A 21,429-nucleotide genomic window follows, 5' to 3' on the forward strand; every position below is an offset into this window, starting at 1 on the left:
TGTGCCACAGTGCACTAATCAATAGGATGTCTCAATAGAAACTTTAGACGATAGTTCTTAATGAATGCTAATCTTCTCCCGAATCTTTGTATAAAAAAAATCTGAATAATTTATGTTATTGATATTGCGAACATTTCTGCACTATGTAAGATCGATGAATCCTAACTAATGACAAGCAATTGGCTTTTGGGTAAAACCCACTTCCCTATACTACAATTATTCCTTTGGCAATTGCTAGTGCAGTGCAGTCTCGAAATACTGATATAAAAAGTGATATTTTTTTCATGATTTCTTCAGTAAAGATGATTGAAATTAACACCAAAAGAGGTTTAATTTATGAAGTGGCTTAAAGCTCATGAAGAGAATATTTCTTTGTTAAGAGCTTAATTAACTGTAGATGACTACTTATCCCAAATGGAAATTAGGTGATTAAATCCTCAGAGACTTGTAATGAATGCTAATCTTCTATCAAATTACTTTGAATCTCTAATATCTGAATTATTTAAAGGCTATATTATTCATAAACATAATCAGCAAGCACCAACATAATTAACCAATGGCTTTGCCCCCTCTTCCAGTTGATTGTGGATTTAATAAGGGTGAAGAAGGCAATAAGAATCTCATTAGGGATTCCTAACTACTTCAAATATAGATGCAAACCCACACACTACATACATTAATAACATGTTGAACAATCTATTAAACACACCAACAGGGGGCAACACAGACATGAAAAGAGATAAAAATAAAACAATCAAGAAATGATGCTGACAAACATATATATCACTAACATATGTGGAAGCACAATACACATGCAGATGCACCACTCGATCCAAACCCAGCAAGGTGTTTGTTGTTGTCACTGTGCTGTGATGGAGGAGGAATCTTCAGCTTCTGTTCTTGCATTTCTCCATGGCTCTTGGGGCTGCAATTAGGAGATCGAAGCATTATGCTTTTCCAAAGAACGTACAAAGATATGCATTCATCAAATTTTGATGATGGAGAATGATAGCTAACATCCATGTCAAGTTGACGATTGATGAACAAGAAGATACTCACCAAGTCCAATGGCTTCTGATCCCTTCATTATCCTCAGACGCTTGCAGGAGTCAACAAACATCCTGGACCAAGTTGAAATGGAGTCAGTGATGCAAGTTTGTAAGAACAACTGAGACAGGATGATCACAAAGATTTCAATGGCCTGCAGTTCCCTCGACAACATAGAAACGTACTCCCATGGAACATCTCCGACGAGCATCCAGTCGCCATCCTTGTCTTCGTAGGTTGGCACATACTCAGATCCATTCAGAAGATCCATCACCTCTCTCTCGTTCATGAAGTCCCTCCCGCTCATCCCCTGAGAGCCACAGTTTCCTGACAATTGAACCGGGGAAATCAACACTCTCTATCTTGCATGCTGTAGAGGTTAATTATTGTGTCTATTTGGATACAGCTTTATCACATGCTTTATACTAGCATTATAGACACTGAGCTGGAAACGTATGCATGCAAAGTATTCGACACCAAAACATAGTTGGCTTGCATGAATGCTGTGTTCTGGTAGGGATACAGCATTGCTCATAATTGGTGGGTCGTCTCCATGTGGCGAAGCAATGTGTGCTGCCAACCACATGGTGTGTCTCACACACACTGATTCCCTGATTCTGATGGATCCAACGGCGGACATCACTGATGCATGCACGTAGTTAGGAGATTGATGAAGCCAAAGATGTACCACTGGTGAAGGAGCCGAACATCTTCTGCAGGCCCATGGAGAGCTCTTGGTAGCTTCTGTACATCTTCAGATCCACCTTACGGAGGTACGGAGCGCCGTCCATGCTGACCTTGACGAAGGCAGCCACCGGGTTGCCGGGCTTCTCACCTCCCTCCTTGCTTCCCTTCTCAGAGTGAGCAGAGAGGATGTTCTTCCTGAATGATCGAACTGGAGGCCAACCCACAACCTGTGCCCTGATGTTGACCACATATAATGATAATGATCAATCATATGCCCTGAATTTGTTGCTGTAGTTGTGCATATATATATAGTAGGATTATACTGACACCCTATCTTCTGATACTTTTGACCTTTACCTTTGTAGTAGCCAATAACTCTCTTTGAGATGTAAGATCAAGAAAAAAGCAGCAACTTCTTCTATCCAAAAGGAATTGAGATGTGTGTTCTTTTTCTTGTCTCAAAACCCAAAGTTAATTGGTGAAAAAAGACTGATTACAGAAGATCTTGTTTACTGATCACAAGAGAACAAAAACTATGTATTTGTTTGATAGAATTATCAAGAGAGAGAGAGAGAAATCCATGATCTTGGAGATGGCATCTTTTCAACTATGAGAACAAAACCTTTTCAGCAAAACACACATCGAACATTAGAGAGAATTGGGAACATACTTGGGAGCAGGTGGCTTCTCGGGATCGCTGCCACAGAAAACACCAAGGTTCCTCTGGCTCGGCAAGCTGCCTCTCGCTTTCTCTATGATCTGTTCCTCTGCGTCCACCGGGGTCTTAAGCTTCAGTTTCAGATCGATAGTCTCAGCGAACCCCCTCTTGCAGGAGTTCTTCGCGGCCTCGGCTTCCCCGCCGCCGCCGGGCAACCCCAGGCGCAGCTCGGTCTCCTCCAACCCCAACGACCCACTCGCCATCCTCCGACGACGACGACTCTCTCACCCCTCCAATCTTCTTCTTCCTTGCTTCTGCAACGCTTTCACTGGAAACAGAGTAAACTAATCAGAATCGAAAGGTGGTTTTTAGAGGGGGATTTCTGCTCTCTACTTTGCGCGTATATTTGTAGAGTCGGTCGTACGCTCCAACACTTCTGAAATCGCGACACGTGCACATGTCAGCGTGTTGGATCTCGAGGGCTTTGTCGGGAAACCCAAAAAAGAGAACAAGATAATCGTCTTACTATTCAAATTTTACTCGCTTGACTACCTTTCTTTTTACTTGACAATATAGTGGGCTCCACAGGTTGTCGAATCCCCTTCCGAGTAACTCAGATAGTGCCCTTGGTGACGACAATTACAAGTAATTATCAAATGGAACTGCAATGTTCAGTTTAATTATAAATAAAATAATAATATATTTATATTTATAATATAGCGATCAAGCATTGGATTTCAAGATATAGAGATTTTTTTTCCCTTAAACACTAAAAACATATTTTATCATTTTTGAGCCTTTTGATTTCAAAGAAATTTTATTCATAATCATAAAATTGAGGGCTGAGATGTAGTTTGGAAGGGTTGATGAATCTTTGACAAGTGGGTGATGTCGGCATATCTAATTGGTCAAATTAGTCAATGACTAATTAAATAAAAGAATTACTTATAGTTATTTTTAGCATCTCGATATTTATATTTTTAAAAACTAGATCTCTATACTTATAACTTTGTTTCTTCTCACGTTATCGATTCTGCTAATGAAAATATTGTATAGTTTATCATGGAGCATGTGTTGACTTTCTCTCACTTCGGTTTATCACTAAGCACATATGATATTTTTATCAATAAAATCGACGGTGTAAAGAGAAACAAGATTAAATGTTTTACTTTCGTAAATAAAAGGATCCCAATGTAACTTTTAAAAAATATAAAGATCAAAATAATAGAAATAACTAATTATATAAATAATTTATAATTAGCCCTAAATAAAATGATATGTCTTCGTTTAATGTTTTTGATGCATTAATATATCATTAGTTACTTCTGCTTTTGAGTAAGTAAAAGAACTCTACAGTAGCTATGCAAAAGTTGGAAATGTAGCATTTTTATTGCTTTAAGCAATGGATGCAAGTGAAGGATAAACGAAGCATGCATCCACCATTTCTCTTGTCGTCATCCTGCGTAGTTATTTCATGTGCCACATACTTTGAACACGCTATTACGAGGATTCGTTGGCTGTAGACAAGGGCACATTGGTGCTGCATTATATAAGGTTGGTACGTGGGATCACTCACCGAGGTGCATGAATTGATAGATTCTCACTAGGGGATGTATGTAGACTTAGGACAAGACAATCCTATAGTTAGATTCTATCTTTTAACTCCAAAACTTAGATGCTAACTTCAGTTGAAAGTTCTCCTCACCAAATCTTGTATGTACAATCAATTTCTGCAGTGAGTTCCTTCTTTATTGCTGGTATTTCCCCACTTTCTTCCTTCTTTATTGCTGCCATGGGGGGATGAACTGTGCAAATTGTGCAATACTGAAGCGCGAAATAATGTGTGTAAGAGCAGTTATTGTAACATCATCATGAAGTAGAAAGGAAAAAGGAGATAACAACAAATGTAGCTACAAGTTTCATGACATTTCTTAAATGATCATAAGATAATGCAGCTTTCAGAACTTTGCTTTTCTGTAGTTGCTTTATGAGACAGCCAAATGCATCATTCACCATCCTACAGTAATGCCTTCTGTACTCTAAGTCATCCTTTCTTGTGGAGGAGTGCTGAGAAAGGTAAAGGACTGCCATGAGATCAACATCATGCTCTCTCTAGGTCAGATATATACATGGCTAGAATAGCTTAATGTTGACTGCTTCAGCTACACAGCATGCAGTTGCTTCTCATTCTTTCTCTCTGGATCCTTTTCCCCATCATTGTGGAGTGTTGTTGTTTCTCAATGCCAAATATATCAAACCAATCCACAAGCTTATCTTATCGAAGGCCATCATCCAAGATTGATTCTTCTTTTCAGCTAGCATTACATGCCCATAACTTTTAGCATCAAGTTCCTTTAATTTAAGATAACAGTATGCAACTTTCTTGCCTTCAGATGGTGTAGCATATGATTGGCAACATCATAGATCATGTGCTATTAATTGGCTTAAGACAGTCATCAAACTTTGAGATGGTATCAGAGCATATGAATAGGTGTGAGCACACTTAGCGCATATGTAATTAGCCGAGGAAGATGTTGACAAGGAAGAGAAGCGAACGAGATGAGACAATGAGTGGCATGCTGTAGTTTCTCTCCTGCAAGCAACAAGACATCACCTTCTCATTTAATATAGTGAAGCAAAGAGAACTAATGGCATAGTAAGATAGCCAAACTTAGGGTTTGGCATATGTTCTCTTTCATGTTCCAGTATGTTCAAACTCTTCTTGTATACAGTAAGACAGACAACATGTCAGTGTTCTCTACTATAATTTGACTCAAGAACACAGTGCCTTCCCCCAATGTAGTTCTGATTCAGTGGACAATGCTACTTCTCCATCTCACCATATGAAGCAATTCCCTTTACCCAGTAAGTTCCTACAAGTAACAAAAAGGGTGGCTGGCCATTGATGTTGGCTTCCCTTCTTCTCCAGACAAAGTTAGGGACGCTGGTCACGATTTCATGTAGCGATCTTATAAGAGCCCCACCGATGACGCCAAAGGAGAACGCCCGGGCACCGGACACTCTGTGTCGACATGTCGACGTTACATTGCTTCGGCTGGAGAGGCCATGCTCTTCCCACAGTCAGCTATTGTTCGGCTTCACTTGTCGAGATGTGGGCACTGATTGATCGTTTCTATGGCAGAGCATGGTCACACGTTGCTCCTCTTCTAAACATGCATCCTTACTTGTTACCTGCAGGAGGAAGTGCAGATTGGAACTGTGACATGATGATTCCCGGGTTGAAACAACAACGATATCGATCTTGGGGTTTAGTAAGATGATGATCAATTTGGTAAGGAAAAGTCAGCCTTAATTACGAATCAAGGTTTTTCTGTAGTGTAAAAGAGAGAGAGAGTGAGAGAGAGAGAGAGAGAGAGAGAGAGAGAGAGAGAGAGGAGCATAATAATAGTAATAATAATAATATTATTATTATTATTTTTCTATTATTAAAGACGATTATCGAAAAAAAGGGAGGAAAAGAAAGAGAGAGAGAGAGAGAGAGAGAGAGAGAGAGAGAGAGAGAGGAGCATAATAATAGTAGTAATAATAATAATAATAATAATAATAATATTATTATTATTATTATTATTATTATTAAAGATGATTATCGAAATTTGTAAAAGATTTTTAAAAACAATAAATGACAAGTTTATCCTCCACTTCCACATGACGGAGGGTATTAAGAATATAAATTAAGATCATATTTATAGATTAAATATAAATTTTAAAAAAAATTCTCATATTTATACTTCAACAATGGGCTTAGGCACTTGGAGATGAAGTAACATTGATTATAACCTTAATTTGTAAGAAATAAAACTGTAATGTGGAATAATTTAATTCCGTAATTGAAATCATAAATATCATAGATCTAAAAAAAAGAGTGGATATCCTTTAGATACGATAATCAATAAAAATACCTTTGTTATCATGAACTATCTCTATCATCGCAAAGCATCATTGTAGCACCATATAAATTTGCATAGGATCACTATAATTGATGAAGCAGAGATATATCAATAACAGATACGAGAAAATATTTTATGATGTATCGATCCTTACGAGATCTTATAATCTCCTAAGATATCCTAAGGACTTTTTTTTCTATTAATCAATCATTTTAATTTAAATATAATTAGATATTTAATATATCTTAATCAAAATTAAATAAAATCACATAATCTAACATAATTACTGATCGACTATCGTCCCTGCACATAAACACATTACAAACAACATAAAAGTCGAATCCTCAACATGATGAATATTTGATGGAAGTTGATTGAACACCCGAAAGACTCAGATCAGTGGGTAAACATCGGCAAACTCATGGGAGTGCATTAATGCAAACCAGAGGAGTGAAGCAGGATACAAAGTTCATTGATGTTATGAGTCGTCCACTAAGCTTCATGGAATGGAAGGATCGATGAAACCTGCAAGAAGAAGAAGATGAGTACCTCCACGCTAATCTATAGCACTGTCCACATGAATCAAGCATAGGAGAGAGAGAGAGAGAGAGAGAGAGAGAGAGAGAGTAAAACAGGCTTTAAACGGGCCATGTGTTTTGATCTCAAATCAAAGCAGGCTTTCGGCTAGTCATGATGATCATGAGATGACAATCATATATATATATATATATATATATATATATACAAAATATACTTATTATTTGTAAATTTGATTACTTTATTTTGTTAGAATTCTTCATCAAAATAGGTTATTTGTTTCTTTTCTTTCCCCATCTATTGCATTTACAAAGATAACAAAAGAGAAAGGTGTTAACTTAGAGAGTTGAATTTGACTTGTCCATTTTTCTAAACCATAGGGACATGAGAGAAGCACTTTGACAAAAGGAAGAAGAACATGTAGAGGAAGAGTGAACTTTCAGTATGTTGATATTACATGGTATTTTTCTTAATTACTATATATTCATGTCATAGAAGATCATATCTATAGTGCTTTTATATATTTTTACTCAACTAGTCAATAAATACACTGCACAAGAAAAGCAAAGAGTGCAGATGGCAAGATGGCCAGTAGGCTCCAGTTCAAACATGAAATGAAGTTGAAAGGTGAGGAAAAGATCTCTATCCATTAGATCAGCAAGCCACACCCCAATAAAGCACAAACCACTAAGGAGACAAGCACCACTTAACAGCAAGAATGAGTGCATGATAGAAAAATATAACATCGCGATCATTATCATCAATGATCATGTCAAACTTGCTTTCCATTTCTATGAAAAGTGTGTAAATCCACACTCATCAAGCATGCTGCCCACTACGCTACAATACAGCAATCCCCACCCAAAAGTAATAAGCTTAGTGCATTACAGTACCCGACAACAATTAAGAGCAAGTGAGCACTTTGGCAGCTAACCTCTTTCACTTAGAGATACATTGAGATATTTAGGTAATCGAGTAGAATCTTTACCGTGGGATTGTAATAATAACACCTTCATCAAAAGTAGGGGAAAGTAAACAGGAGAATGACATCATCTAGCACTTGCGCGACACACAGGACCTTTTAGGTCACATCCAACATGCCGTTGAAGGTCGGAGAGTGCTGGTTTCTACATACTGATGGAGACACATATTTGCTGTCGCTATAGAGTTCTTGTTGATTGCTCGATCCTATGAAGGGGTATTTGGTTCAGGCTTGACTGTCTTGGATTCAGATTGGTGATGTGTGTCGAGGATTGCCATGGCAAGTGAAATTGGCATCATGCAGAGGGATTTGGATTGAAGGAATTGCATTGCAGCTCCAATATCTTCTTCCATAAGTTTTGCAACTTGCCGTTCTGTACCATCTGTTGACCACTTCTCCCAAATATGCTGTGTGCTCCCGCCCTCACTAGTTTCCCCCTTCACAAGTATATAATGGAACCAGGTCAAACTATTTATAAGACAGTTTAATCGGACACCCACCTACATAAAGTATCTTCTATAAAATTGTGCATGATCATCGTGAATATGTAGAAAATGTCAACAGGCATGTAGAATATATGATGGGATGAGAACATGATAATTGGGAAATGCTTTGCCACTTTACAATTGTAGAAAACATCATCCTATGCTCGCAGGGTCTAGGGTTTAAAGATATGGAACGGTGTGATGGGCTGAAAATTTGGAAGTCAACATTCCAACTGACTGTGTGTACTCCATTAGTAAACTAAAAAGGCTTTTATTTAAACATAAATAATGCTTCAGATATCAGCAGAATGCTTGGGGTTAAACTCTCTATTAAGGTTTAATGACATAAAATCTACCAGAGTCAAAGAAAAACGAAATCATTCCATATTCTCAAGTTTAATTATCAATCATAGCAGCAAGCAATTCTTTACATCAACTCCTAAACTCCTCACGTTTGCATCCATTAGTTCCTTGTATAATAAAACCACACAGCCGTGCTCCCTATTCACATGAGCTCAAGCCACATGATAAAAAAAGGTTTGGCCTCAACTCAATCTATTTTCTCAATTTCAGGCATGCCTATGAGCCTTTTTATGCAATGCCTCAATTTGTGGCACATTATGGCAAAAGCACCATCAAGAGCAATACATTGTTCCCAATTATCTCTGGTCAACTACATGAAGATTTTTCCAAAATATAGCTCCCGTTAAGGAAAGTGTCACTGGATGATCAAAAGTCATCATCTTCCCTATATATCTGGCCCCCTTTTTTGTTATTCCAGGCTTCCACTAATTGAACTGATTCACTTTACCCTAACATAGCCTATGCATTATTAGTTCTTCCATGGAGCAAACCACTTTAGATGGTATTCTTTATTATATCTTTAATTAGTACAACCAGTACCTTTCTTTCTACTCTACCTTTCAACTAATGTCCATGGGATGTTGACATTGCTTTCTTCTAACTTTCTTATTCCTTTTAACTTTCAATATGTTCTTAAATAATAACCTGTTTTCACATTTAAAGTCCACCAATTAGTTCAAAATTTTCCTGTTACCCTTTGTTTCCTCTTCAAATTTCATACACATACATCTAATACCAGCATTTATGTGACATAGTCAAGTTTTTTCCTAAGCACAAACTATACATTCAATTATCCTGTGCAACAATAAAAGATATTAGCACTAAAATCTGCAGTCGTTTACCTTTAGATTTTTTTCAAAAAAATTCGATCCATGAGTTAGCTGCCTATGCACATGCAATATATTATATAGGACATGAAATTCAGCTACTACTTACCTATTTGAACTAGGAATCAACAGCAGATAAAGAAAATACACAGAAACAACTTACATGTATATTAAGAGTGACCATAGTAGTCCCTAAAAACAATGATTTTATCCACCAAATGGAGTTTTGAGCTTACCTCAACTGACACTGGAATATCAGCTACCAGCTGGGCAACAGCACCTGCACCACCTAATCTGCTCATGCTTAGGACCTGCCATTAGTGAATAAAAACAATAAAGATCCACTTTCAAGAAAGATTTACTAAAGAAACGCAAAATCTGAAAAGAAACACTTAGTTAACTTCTCAGATCTCAGAATATGCTCTTATTTGAATTACTGAATGTAAGGTTCAAGGAAAGACATACATCGTGTGGCTTGGGAGAAATACAAATAAGAAAAACATCTAGACAAAAACAATAATAGCACAAAACAGAAGTTTTGAGCCTCAAAGCAATTCTTAAATTTACCAAAAATCAGGTAAACTTCACATTTATTCCACCTGGCTTGGGTATTTTTCATCAACCCTCAAAAACTGATGCAGATGGAGTATCTGAAATTAATACAGCAGATCTAGGCTAGAGTTTACAATAAATCCTCTTTTATGTTGCTTCAAAATCATAAAAATTAACTTTAAGTATGTGTTAGTCTAGAATAATATGCTATCCACTGCAGATGGCTGTTTTTTGGAACAGAAATAGAGGTTCTTGACTCATTCAAGCTATCACTAACTTCACTTCTGATTAATTTACTATAGTTGCAAGCTATAGTCACTCAAACAAAACAAGATGGTAATATTATTCAGTTAACATATAATGATCCTTTAATGTGGACTCAAGAATAATGACCAAGATATATAGATGTTTGACACAGTTAAAACATATATAGTCTATAAGAAGCTCAAGAGAGAGAGAGAGAGAGAGAGAGACTTACTGATAAGAAAAAGTATTTAAGGCAAATGTATTGTTTTACAAGGAAGCCAGCAAAAACAAGCTAAGGTTACAGCTTTAGACTTTGTCACCATCAAGTCATGAGACTTAAGATCTCCTATAATATGTTGGTTATAAATTAACAGCAATGGCGTATCTTTTCAAAATATTCCTCACTTAGCATCTTGGATGAAATGCTAATCACATTATTACAAATTTGACTAAATGCCATTAAATTTTAATATAAGAGTACATCAAATTTTGTTATGTTTAATGTTTTGAAATCGTAGCAGGTAAAAACTGTTTAACACATAAATCTAGCAGAAAAGAGACTAAAGATATAACTATAAGCATCATTGTAGTTTCTAATAAACTATATATCATAAATATTGCTCATTCAAATCAGATAACAATTACCTTCACTTGCAGCCTCAAAAACTTTACATAGTCTAGAATCTCATCAAGCATGGCTGCTCTATCAGTCTGCATATGTGAAATAAAACTATTGGTACATAGACAAGATAAAAATGTTTAGTCACTGTCAATAAGAATCACACTTTTAACAAACAGGTAATTAATCGAATTTAGAGAGAAATATTCTACATTTATCTCTGGAGATTCACCAGTCTTATTAGTCTGGTAACTAAATGGCAAGAATACCATCCTTAAAGAATGTAGTTCATTTAACTAACATGTATTCAGAGTTTTTTTACCATGTTACCGCATAACTTGGATCTGCAATCAGCAGATATTTCTCTTCACTTCATGCAAAATATAAAAATGTAATCCCAACAAAGCAACTCAGGGTCAACAATAAAAGAACCAATTAAGTTATGGTCACAATAAGACCAGACAAAAATGTTCTTCCAAATACCAGGCAGACAGGTATATGCTGACTCACATTTGCTGGTCTACCTACGGACAGATATCAGACCATATAGCTAGCTACCAATCAGTTCTTTTATTTATTTTTCAGTTATGCCGGACAGTACTGGTCATTGTGCTACCTGGTATACCAGTACCATATTGGTGGGACAGGGTGACATAACCAGTATCAATCACCCGGTATACAACCACCTGGTTGCATAGTTCACATATGCTGTTCTCTAAAATTTTCTCAACTCCCCAACATATAACTAGAATAATGAAAAACCAATCATTATTTTACTTTATGAACACTGGAAATGAATCACCAAGGGTTGGTAACAAAGCTAAGTTCTTCTCAAGGCAACCAAATCAGATTTCAATACAACAAAGATAATTCCTCTAAACATGCAAAGAAACAAATAGTTACAATTCTACGTGCTTTGTATTTTTATAATAACATAATATGCAAGATACTGACCTTATTAGTGTTGGGGACCAATTCCTGCAAAGCCCTTAGTCTTTCTGCTATTCTTTCTCTCCGTTGCTGCAACCACAAAAGGCCTGTTCAAAATGCCTTCATGCAATATGAAAATAAAAAATGGACAAAATGACAAGATATAACTAGATCATAAACACTTTATGGCTTGATATTGCTATTCTTGTTGAGTGTACTTTAAAAAAAATCCAGTTGGAATATAAAAGATGATTGACCAATGCTGATCCACTTATTTGCACATTTTCTGACAGTATGCATCAAAAAATTTCCACACAGTGTAGATCAATATTAATAAAATGCTGTTGTTCTCTAATGAAGAATGATTTCATATCCCACAACAAGAAAAAGTACAAGAGAAAAAGTAATATTTGGATCCTGGTGCTTAGCAAGTCAATTGATACTTCAGGTCATGCTAGAAAAACAGCACAAAAGATCATACCTTGCCTAAGCAATTAAAGATCTAGTGCAGATTGCAGGTCTGAATAAGCAAGGGCTAGAAAACCCATTTGAGTATAGATTTGACTCCCCAAATCCCATAGTCAGATTAAAAAATAGTCAATTGAATAACTCAATGACAGAATGACAAAATGGAGATCATTGTAAAGTTTTCCTTCTGAGATTCACTAAAAAGAATTAATTTCAATATAGGAGAGATGTTGATGGAGAAAAAATGGGGAGCTGCAAAAAAGGTACCAGACAGCCAAACATTACCCGCTCTGCAATGCTATGAGGATCTGTGGCTTGGCCACGCCTGGCTCGCACCTTTGGTCGTGGGGCTGGAGGCTGTGGCACTGTAGTGACTCCACCTTGTTTCACTTGTCCATGGAAAGCCTGTAAAACAATTGATAGAAAGAACTCACAAAAGGCATATATTACCATGTCAAACATATGAACTTTCCAAAGAATGTCACATATGATAAGCCTCTAGCCATGCACCGCATGAGAGAAGAGTGTGTCAAAGCAAGCGCATGGATTGATATGCTCCTACTGGATGAATAGTATAAGTTCCTCTTCTCTTTTTCTTTACCCTTTGGTACTCGAGTACAAAGAAGAATACACAGCTCACCAGTTAGCATCTTTGAAATGAGAGTTCACTCCGGTAAAATGTTCTTTTTTTTTCATATTAGCCATTCACACTTGAAATTGAAGAGAGAAAATATCTTCAAAAGTTTCATCCTCCAACACAATTGACAATCACAACAAATTAACAGTAATATACTAAAACCTATATTGTTTTGTCCTTATCAATTTTTAATCTAGAAAACCCAACTATACATCAATTGGTAAATTTATGTTTCCATAATGATAGTCAATTTAAACCTTAACATAACACCTTCAAAACTTGAAGTCACCACCACCAACACAAAGGAAAGATAAAAGACTCCGGATGGGCGTATTTCATGTTTGAGCAGATGACACCTTCATCGAACAAGATTCTTCCTAACTGAGCGTTATGCTGACACAACTACCACTTAAATCATTTCCAGAAAACACAATTTTTTCGTTCCATTAGCAACCCAATGGCATAAAAGAACCACTTTTTCAAGTATTCAATGAGTGACATTCAAGAATTTAAATTTCCAACCAAATCAGAAATAGAATAAGGTTTCTAGAAGCCAACGCACGTGCGGAGGAGGATTAGACCGGATTTGATGAGGATGGATGTGCCCAAAGCCCGGCGGGAACAATCCCGCCAATTGCATCGAATCCCTCTCCTGCTCCACAGCCACACCCAGTGAGCTTCCCAACTCAAATTCACCCCCAACACCAGACTGCCAATTGGGAAACGAAGGCGCAGGATTCTACACACCCAACATTAAGGACAAATCCAACGGGAAAACAAGACGAAACAAAAGAGACGATGCGCTCACCATCTTCGTGTCCTGCCCCTCGAAGAGCCGCTTCCCGGTCGAGGACCCCTGTTCCGGGCTCAGCCCCAGGGGGAACGCCCCGCCCCCGCGGGCGGCAACGGAGGACCCATCGCCGGAGCTCCGATGGAGGGCCATCCCGGCGGCCAGCGAGGCGTCATCCCCACCGCCAAAGGACGAGGGCATGGAGAGGATTTGCTCCAGGAAATCGTCGCCTAGGCCCTCCGACGGGGGCGGGGGCGGGTGGCTCGCCATGACGGCGGCGTCAGCGGCCAGGAGGTTTGGATCGAGGCGAACGCTGCACGAAGCGGGCGGCGGCTTCGGGCACCGACGACTCAAAGCGCATCCAAAGGGGCCGAGGAAGAGGAAGAGGAAGTGGAACCGTGTGATGTTGGTGGTGAAACAGAGTGCTTGTTTATATACATATATAGAGAAAGGAAAAGACGGGCAGCGAAAAGGATGTGAAGAGGGAAAAAAAGAAGCTTTCTTTAGAAAGAGGGAGAGAGAGAGAGAGAGAAATATTTCTCTTTTAAAAAGAAATTGATATTTAATTCTTTTTATTGTCAGTACAAAACAAGATTATGTATAATAATTTAATGACAATAATGATGAAATAAATGTGAGCTTATATTATCAATCACCATTTTTAATCGCCGTCCGTAGGGCTAATGCACGAATCTTGAAGCTCGGGCTTGGCTGGTCCTAACCCCGTCGGCATCTTAAGCCCGCTCGAGGAGTGGCGCTCGCGATAGAAGGAGCGAGGAGAGAGAGAGAGATGTCGTCGGTAGGGACGTCGTCGAGGGGGCTGTTGGAGATCGGCAAGTTCGCTCTGTACGTGACGGTACCCGTCGTTGCCACCTATTGCTTCGCCACAGACTCCAAGACCCTCCACAAGCTCATGGCCTTCGTACGCTCTTACCCCGTCTCCTGCTGCGCCTCTCCCCGTTTTTAGATATTTGGCTGATTATGAGTAGTGAGGGGATATATGGAAACTCTTGCTTGTGATCTCGTTCTGCCAATTTGGTTCCTGATTACTTGATTTTGTATGTGTTTGCTTTTCCTCTCGACATGAAACATTTAGGGCTTTAGGTTTTCTCTCTTAATTTCGCCTTCCAATCGTTTATGAAACGACTTGGATACACGAAAAAAAATTATTTTTGTGAATGCTGCCTCGGTACTTTGATTTTGCTTGTTTGTATTCATTTTTGCTCTCAATTTCTTTGTATTCTTGTTTGCTCTCAATTTCCTATTCGGACGTATCAAATGGAAAAAAAGACGATTGTTCATGTGTTCAATTCTCCTTTTGAAAAGTACAAGAAAGAGTGGGCTTTGAGAACAATAAATAAATATCAAACATGGGTTTATATGCCAATGGGAATCATAGTAACTGGAAGTGGTTACGAAGGATCAGTGGTTATCGATCATGTGGAACAGTACACTAGCATACAATTCTTTCTGAACGATTTATTGCGACTTCTGGTGAAGACCGATGCAGAAATTGCCCGTGGCCATGAATTGAATGAACTTTTTTCGGCCTTGGCTATCCTAATTTGAAAATTAATTGGGATATGCATCAAGAGTCATGGCACCTTTTGGTTCCAAGGTGTAAACATTCTAAACAAATTCGACTGGTGGCCCCAGTCTGTTCAACCTTTTCCAGGTCAATCAAGCTAGACACCTATCCATTCTAGCTTACACCCTTCAGTTGCTCTACGGGGAACAAAAATTGAATATTCTCATGGGTGAACAAATAAGCTGATTGAAGGTCTGAGATCTGAGATTTTGTGAGGTAAAGACTAATGCTACATGACAATTCTCACCTATCTTTTGTTCTTTGATTAGTTGTGGTTTAAGGTTTCACAATATTGTTAAATGTGAATGTGTTGATGAGTGACTGTCGATCTTCTTGTATTGTTCATCATATTAACCGGATAATGTGGCTTATTCTCTATTCATACACGACAGGTTTATGTGATGAAGAATCATTTTTTAAAATGCAAATTTCTTAAACATTTTTCTGCACTTTAGATTGTGTATCTAATCATTACAAATCCAGAATTTACTCTGCGATCATAGATGGCACTTGGACTCATGTACCCATTTTCAATACATTTCTTTCTTCTGGCCTTTTCAATGATATAAACAAATTCTTTCTCCTGTTCTTGTGGTACTTCATCATCTCAGTGATGCTTGGTTTGAGCAGTGAGGCTTTTCTGACTAAATCATACAATGTATGAGAGTTAATTTTTTTTCCCGCTTATTAAATTACAAAGTTTCAATGAAAAATAAATGGAAGGGCAGTGAATAAATATTAACAGTTAATCATCAGTTAGATTGTGATTTAATTTGCATTTGCACCATATCATTTAATTAATGTGTTTAATTTTTTGATAATGAGACAGTGGTCTGTTAGTGTGTCTCATCTTCTTGAACCAAATATATATCTCAAGTCAAATGGCAGCAAGATTTTGTGGCTTGTACAAATCTTGGTATCAACCAATATCAGCTACTTGGTTGTCTTGAATGCCTTGGATGAGTCCTGAATCATCACCCATTTGATATTTAGATAGTCATGTGTCTTACTTTTGATCAAGCACCCCTTATTCTTGGTTAAAACCCATAGCATATTTGCTAGAATAGTTAAAGGATGCAACTGCTGAAGTCATTACTGTATCCATTATCTAAGAAATAGGAGAACAACCATTTTGATAATTGTTGATTTAATGGAGATCCCATACGTTTTGTTTCTTTCTTGCTATTTACCTCTGCTGCATTTGTGCATCAATAAACTTATTTCGCCTGAACTTTGTTACTTGAGATAATTCCCAATCCGATGGCCATAATTGTTTGACCTGTTAAAGCAAGAGGCATTTTGAACTATTCGGGTAGCTTTTAGAATGTTTAATACTTACTGCATTTTGACAAAAGTACGAATATATTGGCAAAACTAAGTAGTGTATAGCTTATTTTATAAACTTATTGCAGAAAACATGAGATTAGTCTGGCTACTTGGTTAAACTTCTTGATCTGATTACCATTCCAGTCGTTTTGATAGTGGTTCTCTTTTTGTTTTGTGAACTCAGGAGAAATTCTCTATTTAACCATAACAGAAAGTGTTACTAATAATGAGCTTTATGCAGCGTTCTTATGTAGTTTATCCGCCCGAGGGTCCTCGCCCTCCTTCACCAGAGGAACTCAGGGAGATGGCCCGACAAGTTGCTCGCAAGAACAACAACCAATGAATAATTCACAGTGCAAGTTTAAGGTAACAAGAACTTCTGGTGTTGCTAAGTTACTACAACACTGATCATTGAGATATTTTTGTTGCTTGGTGCTGTGGTAGGTGTTTGCTGGCAAAAGAATGATGTTATTTGCTGGTTAATTTCAGTCTTGAAGCTGGCAATAAGTTATGTTAAGAAAGAAATTACCTTCAAATCTCAACATTTAGCTTGTTTTATCTTGATGCTTGTCTGTAATTTCATATAATTTCCTACAATCCACTGATATCCAAAATAAATGAATTAATTTTGTTTTCTTTGGGTTGCATTGTTAACATGTGGTCATAGTTTGCTACAACGGGAAAAGAATCCGAAGACAGAAAACACCCAAACAGGAAATTGTCATAGAATTGGAAGGTTTAGGATATCATAGAAACTATAATTTGATTGTAAATGCTCTGACTCTCCAATTGCCTCTGATAGAAACTTTGAGGTGCTCTGTAAAATACAGAGATCATGATTCAGTCGTGGCATTAGAATCGGGAGATGAGATAGATGCTTTGTTTCTGGATGTTGAACGTTCCAAGGAGGACAAGTCTGATATGGCAACTGTGGGATGGGTGTGGATAAGAACTCTGACTTCCTTGGCCATATTATAGTCAACCCCTGGACTAGTTGTTAGATTTTGACTGAGAAAGAGGAATCTCAAGGCATGAGGTGATTCTTTTCTAATCTTTATTTACATTTAACACAATCATTTTAATTTTTTCTTAATCCAATTTGACATAATGTAGTCTAATCAAACATGTGATGTGATATTTATTGCCTCCATCTGTTAGATTATATTTTCTTGTTCCTCAATCTATAATCTATATTCTTTTTTGGTTCCATAAATCATCACGACCTCCCTCTCATACTCTTACGTGAGATAATGATCGACTGTCGTGGGACTGATGTAATCATACCACCACCCATTGACCGAGTGCCGTCAAACATCAAGTTCCACCGAATCGGCATTCAAGATGTTACACGCTCGGATGCGTCGAGTGGACGCTGTGTTCTCCCAACCACAGCACAGGGTCAGCGGTGCCTCAACCAATCACGTATGACTGTCGTGGGAAATCCTTAATCAGTGGCATGACACAGGCTCGAAAGCCAACCCGGATTCGGATCTGTGGGCATATTGTATCCGACCCGATAACATCCCTATCAAGTTTGGCGCACACAGTCTGTCTGTTCTTCACAAGTCATCATCGAGAAAGCAAACTATTGCAATGGTGCACCAAAAATTGATCCCACAAGCTTTGCCGGCTGCATAATCTATTCGACATTTTAAATGATCGATGATTTTGTTTCTACTCCTCTAAGAAAAATTTAATCTCATTAGCATAGTATAATGGATCACATGCAAGTCTCAAGCATATTTATGCAATAAATTTGGATATCGGGTCCGGATCCGAGAGGATCCGGATCCGACTAAGCACACCGAGTGGTCGCGTATAAGTAGTGACCGCGTCACATGGTCGCAGGCAGGAATCTAATGGCTTCCTTCGCTGTCTTGTCTCTCTTCTTCCTCCTCCTCCAAGCTCTCCTCTTACCGCCACCTTCCGCCGCCTCGAGCTCCAACCTCTTCAGGGAGTACATCGGTGCCCTATTCAACGGCGTCCGCTTCTCCGACGTCCCCGTCGACCCCGGCGTACAGTTCCACTTCATCCTCGCCTTCGCCATCGACTACACCTCCGTCGGCTCCCCCTCCCCCACCAATGGCAAGTTCAACATCTTCTGGGACAGCCAGAACCTGTCCCCCACGCGTGCCGCCGCCATCAAGAGCAGCCACCCGAACGTGCGCCTCGCGGTCAGCCTCGGTGGCGACACCGTCGGCGGCCGCTTCGCCAACTTCACCCCTTCCTCTATCGACTCCTGGGTCGACAACGCCGTCGCTTCCCTCACCGGCATCATCAAGCAGTACCACCTGGACGGCATCGACGTCGACTACGAGCACTTCTTGGCCGACCCCGACACCTTCGCGGAGTGCGTAGGGCGGCTGGTGACGAGGCTGAAGCGGAGCGGAGTCATATCCTTCGCCTCCATCGCGCCCTTCGACGACGATGAGGTGCAGCGGCATTACTTGGCTCTGTGGAAGAAGTATGGGCAGGTCATCGACTACGTCAACTTCCAGTTCTATGCGTATGACGCGGGGACGACGGTGTCTCAGTTTCTGAGCCACTTCGATCAGCAGAAGTCCAACTACAGGGGAGGAAGAATCCTCGCAAGTATCTCCACTGAGAAGAACCCTGGCGGTCTGTCACCACAGAACGGATTCTTCGGGGCATGTAGAACTCTCAAGAAGCAAGACAAGCTCGGTGGCATCTTCATCTGGGCTGCAGACTCTTCCAAGAGCGATGGTTTCAGGTACGAGAAGCAAGCGCAGAGCCTGTTGTCAGTCTCCAGTTGATCGAACCTCCATGATCTGTGGTTGTAGTGCTTGTGTTCTTGGTGTTCTTCACCAGAATAATTCTTCACTTCATCAGTCGAGTGGCAACTCTGTATCTTTACTACAATAATGAAATCACCCGTTGGTTTGGTTCGTCTAAAAGCAAGAATCAGAATGAGGACAAAAATTCCAATTTGTTTTCCTTGATAGCGACATGTGAATAACATAATGGTGTAGCATTTAGAACATGCATATGATCCATACAAAACGTTGACCTTCTCGCATGAGACTTTTGATGGTCTCGGGTTATCAATGGCAGTAAGCTCTTCAGATAAGTTTTTGATGGATAGATATGTCCATCAAAGACAGGGATCTGTCTCAAGGCAACATTGCTTTCAGTTCTGACTATTTCATCTTATTAGTCATCAATCTCCAACCACTTCTATTGATATTTTGATGCTTATAATCTGCACACCTAACATTCATCTCAGCTGACTCTTTACCATCATTGATCAAGACAAAAGAAGTTTCAAACTGCAGCTAAAATACTCAGAGAGAGAGAGAGAGAGAGGTTATTGAGTGGAAAATCACAAGAAATTTTATCCAAAAAGAATATTTTTTTTGGCAGCAATCTGAAACATCCACTAAAAAACCTGCAGTGTGATAGAACCAGTTTTAGGATAGGATAAAGTGGCTTATGATCAGAAGATTCTACAGATATCTATTAAACAGAACCAATAAATATTATTGAGTAACATGATGATATTTGTTAGATTGAAGATGAATCTTCAACTGAGTTAATCCAAATATTACTGAAGAAATTTTTTATTGACTAATATATGCATGTTTTTAGGACATAGGATTATTATTAGGTGTTTGTGGGTTATATATATATATTTTTCTTTCTTCTTAACTCCCCCAGTGGATCATGTAATTAGAGGTTGTTAGTTTGGCAAGTCCCATCGGGAAAATCAGGCTTGTTATCTTCTGTTGGAGGTATAAATTAAGGTTTGGGTTTTGAAGTCAAATGCACCACAAGTGGCACCACAAGAAAAACTTAAGTGTTTATTTTGGGTTTAAGTCCACACTCAGTTAAATAGTTTGGGCTTACAATTTGGGTTTTTCTTGTTTAGTATTTTCGAGTGTTTTATGGCTTAGGAACATCTTCTTAAGGCATTTGTAATTGTCCCTTTTATAGTAGTGATTTGCTCCTCTTTCGTCCGTGGATGTAGGTCAATGTTAATTGACCGAACCACGTAAATCTGATGTTCTTGTCGCTTTTATCTTTCCGCTTTATTGTCTTTGTTGGGTTGCCAAAATTATCCTTTGGTAAATTTTCTGGGGCTAGCTCTAACAAACTGGTATCAGAGCCTGGTTTCAGGATCTTTTGGCAACGATGACAATAACAAAGATTGTTGTCGAGAAATTCGATAGAAATGTCAACTTCGGCTTATGGCAACTTAAGATGGAGGTCATTCTAGTTTAAGACGGAGTTGATTTTGTAATACAGGAAGCCGAGAGCATTCCAGATGATATGTCAAAAGAAGAGCTTGTAGGTATGGATAAGAAGGCTCGATCAAACATCATTCTAAATCTCTCTGACGAGGTTTTACGGGAGGTAGCTACGGAGACTACGGCTAAGAGCATGTGGGACAAGCTTAAAGCTTTATACATGAAGAGGACAATGGAGAATCGTCTCTACTTAAAGCAGAGTCTGTATATGCTTCGGATGATTGAAGGTACATTTATACTCTCACATCTTGATAAATTTGATTCCTTGATTATAGATTTGGAGAATATATATGCAAAAATTGATGACGAGGATAAGGCCCTATTACTCTTGTGTTCTCTTCCCCAATCTTTTAAGCATTTCCGTGATACTTTGATTTATGGAAAAGAAACAGTTTCGTATCAAGAAATTAAATCTGCACTGAAATCTAAGGAGCAGATAGACAGGAATATCACTGGGAAAAGTAGAGAGAATCAGACTGAGGGTCTGGTTGTCAAGGGTAGAATGTATAAAAGA

General features: G+C 38.6%; 4 protein-coding genes across 8 annotated transcripts; 2 read left to right on the forward strand and 2 right to left on the reverse strand.

Annotated features, from left to right (window-relative positions):
- Positions 1 to 649: 649 nt before the first annotated feature.
- LOC135585306 (auxin-responsive protein IAA30-like) lies at positions 650 to 2,777 on the reverse strand. The gene is made up of 5 exons (XM_065166789.1): positions 2,405 to 2,777; positions 1,736 to 1,968; positions 1,233 to 1,374; positions 1,060 to 1,121; positions 650 to 925 (listed from the first exon to the last, which is right to left on the reverse strand). The coding sequence occupies exons 1-5, from the start codon at positions 2,653 to 2,655 to the stop codon at positions 888 to 890; spliced, it is 726 nt and encodes a 241-aa protein (XP_065022861.1). The 5' UTR covers positions 2,656 to 2,777; the 3' UTR covers positions 650 to 887.
- Positions 2,778 to 7,543: 4,766 nt separating this feature from the next.
- On the reverse strand, positions 7,544 to 14,154 carry LOC135648572 (transcription factor UNE12-like). Of its 4 annotated transcripts, none has more exons than XM_065166376.1 (7): positions 13,755 to 14,154; positions 13,509 to 13,598; positions 12,595 to 12,714; positions 11,866 to 11,931; positions 10,938 to 11,003; positions 9,731 to 9,805; positions 7,544 to 8,256 (listed from the first exon to the last, which is right to left on the reverse strand). In XM_065166376.1, exons 1-7 carry the CDS (start codon positions 14,004 to 14,006, stop codon positions 8,026 to 8,028), a joined length of 900 nt encoding a protein of 299 aa, XP_065022448.1. In that variant the 5' UTR covers positions 14,007 to 14,154; the 3' UTR covers positions 7,544 to 8,025. The 4 variants fall into 4 exon arrangements, with proteins under 4 accessions (XP_065022448.1, XP_065022447.1, XP_065022446.1 ...); XM_065166375.1 differs by having other exon boundaries at positions 13,509 to 13,655; XM_065166374.1 differs by having other exon boundaries at positions 13,509 to 13,685.
- Positions 14,155 to 14,483: 329 nt separating this feature from the next.
- Positions 14,484 to 17,286, forward strand: LOC135648485 (uncharacterized). 2 transcript variants are annotated; one of them, XM_065166230.1, is made up of 3 exons: positions 14,484 to 14,658; positions 16,892 to 17,016; positions 17,095 to 17,286. In XM_065166230.1, the coding sequence occupies exons 1-2, from the start codon at positions 14,527 to 14,529 to the stop codon at positions 16,991 to 16,993; spliced, it is 234 nt and encodes a 77-aa protein (XP_065022302.1). In that variant the 5' UTR covers positions 14,484 to 14,526; the 3' UTR covers positions 16,994 to 17,016; positions 17,095 to 17,286. The 2 variants fall into 2 exon arrangements, with proteins under 2 accessions (XP_065022302.1, XP_065022301.1); XM_065166229.1 differs by having other exon boundaries at positions 16,892 to 17,208.
- Positions 17,287 to 18,473: 1,187 nt separating this feature from the next.
- Positions 18,474 to 19,572, forward strand: LOC135648483 (chitinase 2-like). The gene has a single exon (XM_065166228.1). The coding sequence runs from the start codon at positions 18,489 to 18,491 to the stop codon at positions 19,422 to 19,424; it is 936 nt and encodes a 311-aa protein (XP_065022300.1). The 5' UTR covers positions 18,474 to 18,488; the 3' UTR covers positions 19,425 to 19,572.
- Positions 19,573 to 21,429: the final 1,857 nt, after the last annotated feature.

The sequence above is a fragment of the Musa acuminata genome, chromosome BXJ3-9 (assembly GCF_036884655.1).
Source record: "Musa acuminata AAA Group cultivar baxijiao chromosome BXJ3-9, Cavendish_Baxijiao_AAA, whole genome shotgun sequence".
NCBI lineage: Eukaryota > Viridiplantae > Streptophyta > Magnoliopsida > Zingiberales > Musaceae > Musa > Musa acuminata.

Bases quoted from the DNA above. Each gene is read 5' to 3' on its own strand.
- LOC135585306 (XM_065166789.1), bottom strand. From the start codon at position 2,655: ATGGCGAGTGGGTCGTTGGGGTTGGAGGAGACCGAGCTGCGCCTGGGG. The intron at 1,969-2,404 runs GTATGTTCCCAA...GGTCAACATCAG, and splicing joins GAGAAGCCACCTGCTCCCAA to GGCACAGGTTGTGGGTTGGC. The intron at 926-1,059 runs GTGAGTATCTTC...TCCTAATTGCAG, and splicing joins ATCAGAAGCCATTGGACTTG to CCCCAAGAGCCATGGAGAAA.
- LOC135648572 (XM_065166374.1), bottom strand. From the start codon at position 14,006: ATGGCGAGCCACCCGCCCCCGCCCCCGTCGGAGGGCCTAGGCGACGAT. The intron at 11,932-12,594 runs GTAATGTTTGGC...TTGTGGTTGCAG, and splicing joins CTCATAGCATTGCAGAGCGG to CAACGGAGAGAAAGAATAGC. The intron at 9,806-10,937 runs GTAATTGTTATC...CACTAATGGCAG, and splicing joins TTTTGAGGCTGCAAGTGAAG to GTCCTAAGCATGAGCAGATT.
- LOC135648485 (XM_065166230.1), top strand. From the start codon at position 14,527: ATGTCGTCGGTAGGGACGTCGTCGAGGGGGCTGTTGGAGATCGGCAAG. The intron at 14,659-16,891 runs GTACGCTCTTAC...AGCTTTATGCAG, and splicing joins TCCACAAGCTCATGGCCTTC to CGTTCTTATGTAGTTTATCC.
- LOC135648483 (XM_065166228.1), top strand. From the start codon at position 18,489: ATGGTCGCAGGCAGGAATCTAATGGCTTCCTTCGCTGTCTTGTCTCTC.